Here is a 2,450-nt window from a genome sequence, read left to right on the forward strand (position 1 = left end):
ATTTTTTAAGTAATGACAACTCTAAAAAAGAACAAAATCAAGTCACTTAGAGCAGGAATGTCAGGGACAGAGTGAGCCAGCGGGACACCAGGAATAAACCTGATCAGACTTGGCCTTTGTGGACCGCAGTTTTCACATGCAAAGGTATGTGGTGATGTGGCACGTGGTGGAAAGGGTTCTCGACTAGAGTTGTGTTCCCTTGAGGTGACAGCCCCAGATAATCCTTTCATTGGGAATGGCATTATGTGATCTGCCAGACAAAGTTTCTGCTGGTATGACAGTGTAGGAAGGTCAGTCACTGGTGCTACAGGGTTTATATCATTTAAACAAAGCCCAGGATTGTATAAAAAACTCCTCTAGAATTGCTGGGCATTTCCCTGGCAAACTGCACTTTCCGAGGCCTTGAATAGGAGGAAAGCTGTGCTGTGGTTATACAATATTAAATACACTGAAATATATGTAATTTAAAGGGATTCTTTTTTCTTTTTTTAAGGTGTACCTTTTATTTCTAAATTACTCTGTTTACATAGCAAATAATTCACTCTACCATTTAAAAGGTTATTCTTGAAACAACAAATGTCATTATTTAGTTGTAAATTGGTGTGTAGGCGCCATCTCAGTGCATTGTGCCTGAGTCTTTCAGAAGGAGCCAGCGCTACACATCAGAATTGCTTTCAGTTAACCTATTGTTTCTCCTACTCCCATGTAACTGGAGGAGTCCCAAGCCGGACTTGGATTTCTTACTATTGAGTGCTATTCTGATATCTACTGGGAGCTGCTATCTTGCTCCCTTCCCATTGTTCTGCTGATCGGCTGCTGGGAGGGGGTTGATATCACTCCAACTTGCAGCTCAGCAGTAAAGTGTGAATGAAGTTTATCAGAGGACAGGTGAAATTTCAAAATTACATTTTAAAATACCTGTTTGTGTTTTTGAAATGCTGATTTCAATGCAGTATTCTATACATAGTTATATACATAGTTACATAGGGTTGAAAAAAGACCAGAGTCCATCAAGTTCAACCCATCCAAGTAAACCCAGCACACACAACCCACACCTACCAATCTATACACTCACATACATAAACTATAAATACAACCACTAATACAAACTGTAGATATTAGTATCACAATAGCCTTGGATTCTGCTGGAGAAGCTCTATTAACTGAGGAGTTTTAACAAAAAGACATGTTTTCCCATGACAGTATTCCTGAAGTAAATTTTCTGTTTATTTAATGGCTGTGACCTTCTTTGCCATTCAAATGCAGAGGGGAGAGGAGCTTGCAGAAGTGGTGTTGAACTCATTTACATGTTGTGCTTTTTCTGTTTATATATAGAGAACCTTAATCCAGTCACCTCATTGTGCCAAAGCTAACCAGCCTCAGCATGTCCTGGCTTACTTTCCTACTCATTCTTAGCACACTCTATACATGTAAGAGTCTGTGACAAGGATTTTGCTTGGCATCATATACAGAAGAGATAATCCGCATTAAATAGTGTTATCCTAATATGACCTCACTGAATTTGTTCTGTCCAGTTAATTCTCTTTATTTTTATGTTACAGATTGTGCAACACAGGTCACAGTTAGTCAGCCAACTTCCGAATCAGTTTCCATGGGGAAAACAGTTACACTGCCTTGCACCCTCAGTGGGTATAGCTTTAGCAACACAGCTGTACGGTGGTTTCAACTGAAGGAAGGAAAGAATCCCAGGTTCCTGCTTTGGTATGGTTCTGACTCAAGCAAAGGTCAAGGAACAGGTGTACCTGATCGATTTTCTGGGTCTAAAGACATCTCCAAGAATGCTGGCTATATAACCATTAGAGGAGCCTTACTAGAAGATGATGCAGATTATCACTGTGCTATATGGCATTCTCCATCCAGCTCGTTGCACAGTGGTGTATTGCTGTGAGGAACTGAAACCAGAAGTGTTTATAATCTTGTGTATTGGGCTGGTCTGCATCTCAGAGGTGAAACTAACTCCATGTTATCAAAGAGATCAGGATTCAATAAAACAAATCTAGAGGCACTTAATGTAAATATGTCAAAACTTCATAACCAGGAAACATACCACATAAAATAATACTGCTTTTTTCAAGACACAATCCCTGTATGGAATAACATATATTTGGTCCTACTTTATAAGAGAAAATGATTGGTACTTTTGAAGAGTTTTCTTTTTCTGCCTATCCTCCTGGTGGCAGAATGTTTGGGTTTCCTTTGTGCTTACATGCTGTAAATCAATCTCATAAGTATCCACATTTTATGCCTTATAACAGTGATCCCCAACCAGTGGCTCAGGGGCAACATGTTGCTCCCCAACTCCTTGGGTGTTGCTTTCAGTGCCCCCAAACCAGGTAGTTATTATTTGTTGAATAAAAACTAGATTTACTACCAAATAATAGTGATAGTGTGCATAGAGGCTGCCTAATAGCCAATCTTAGCTCTTTTTT

The 2,450-nt window shown here is 39.6% G+C and overlaps 1 gene segment (V, D, J or C); it reads left to right on the plus strand.

Annotated features, from left to right (window-relative positions):
- Positions 1–1,367: 1,367 nt before the first annotated feature.
- Positions 1,368–1,998, plus strand: LOC116407119. The segment is given in 2 exon segments: positions 1,368–1,430; positions 1,563–1,998. Coding segments are annotated over 2 exon segments (393 nt in total).
- The last annotated feature ends 452 nt before the right edge of the window (positions 1,999–2,450 follow it).

The sequence above is a fragment of the Xenopus tropicalis genome, chromosome 1, assembly GCF_000004195.4.
Source record: "Xenopus tropicalis strain Nigerian chromosome 1, UCB_Xtro_10.0, whole genome shotgun sequence".
In the NCBI taxonomy this organism is placed as follows: domain Eukaryota; kingdom Metazoa; phylum Chordata; class Amphibia; order Anura; family Pipidae; genus Xenopus; species Xenopus tropicalis.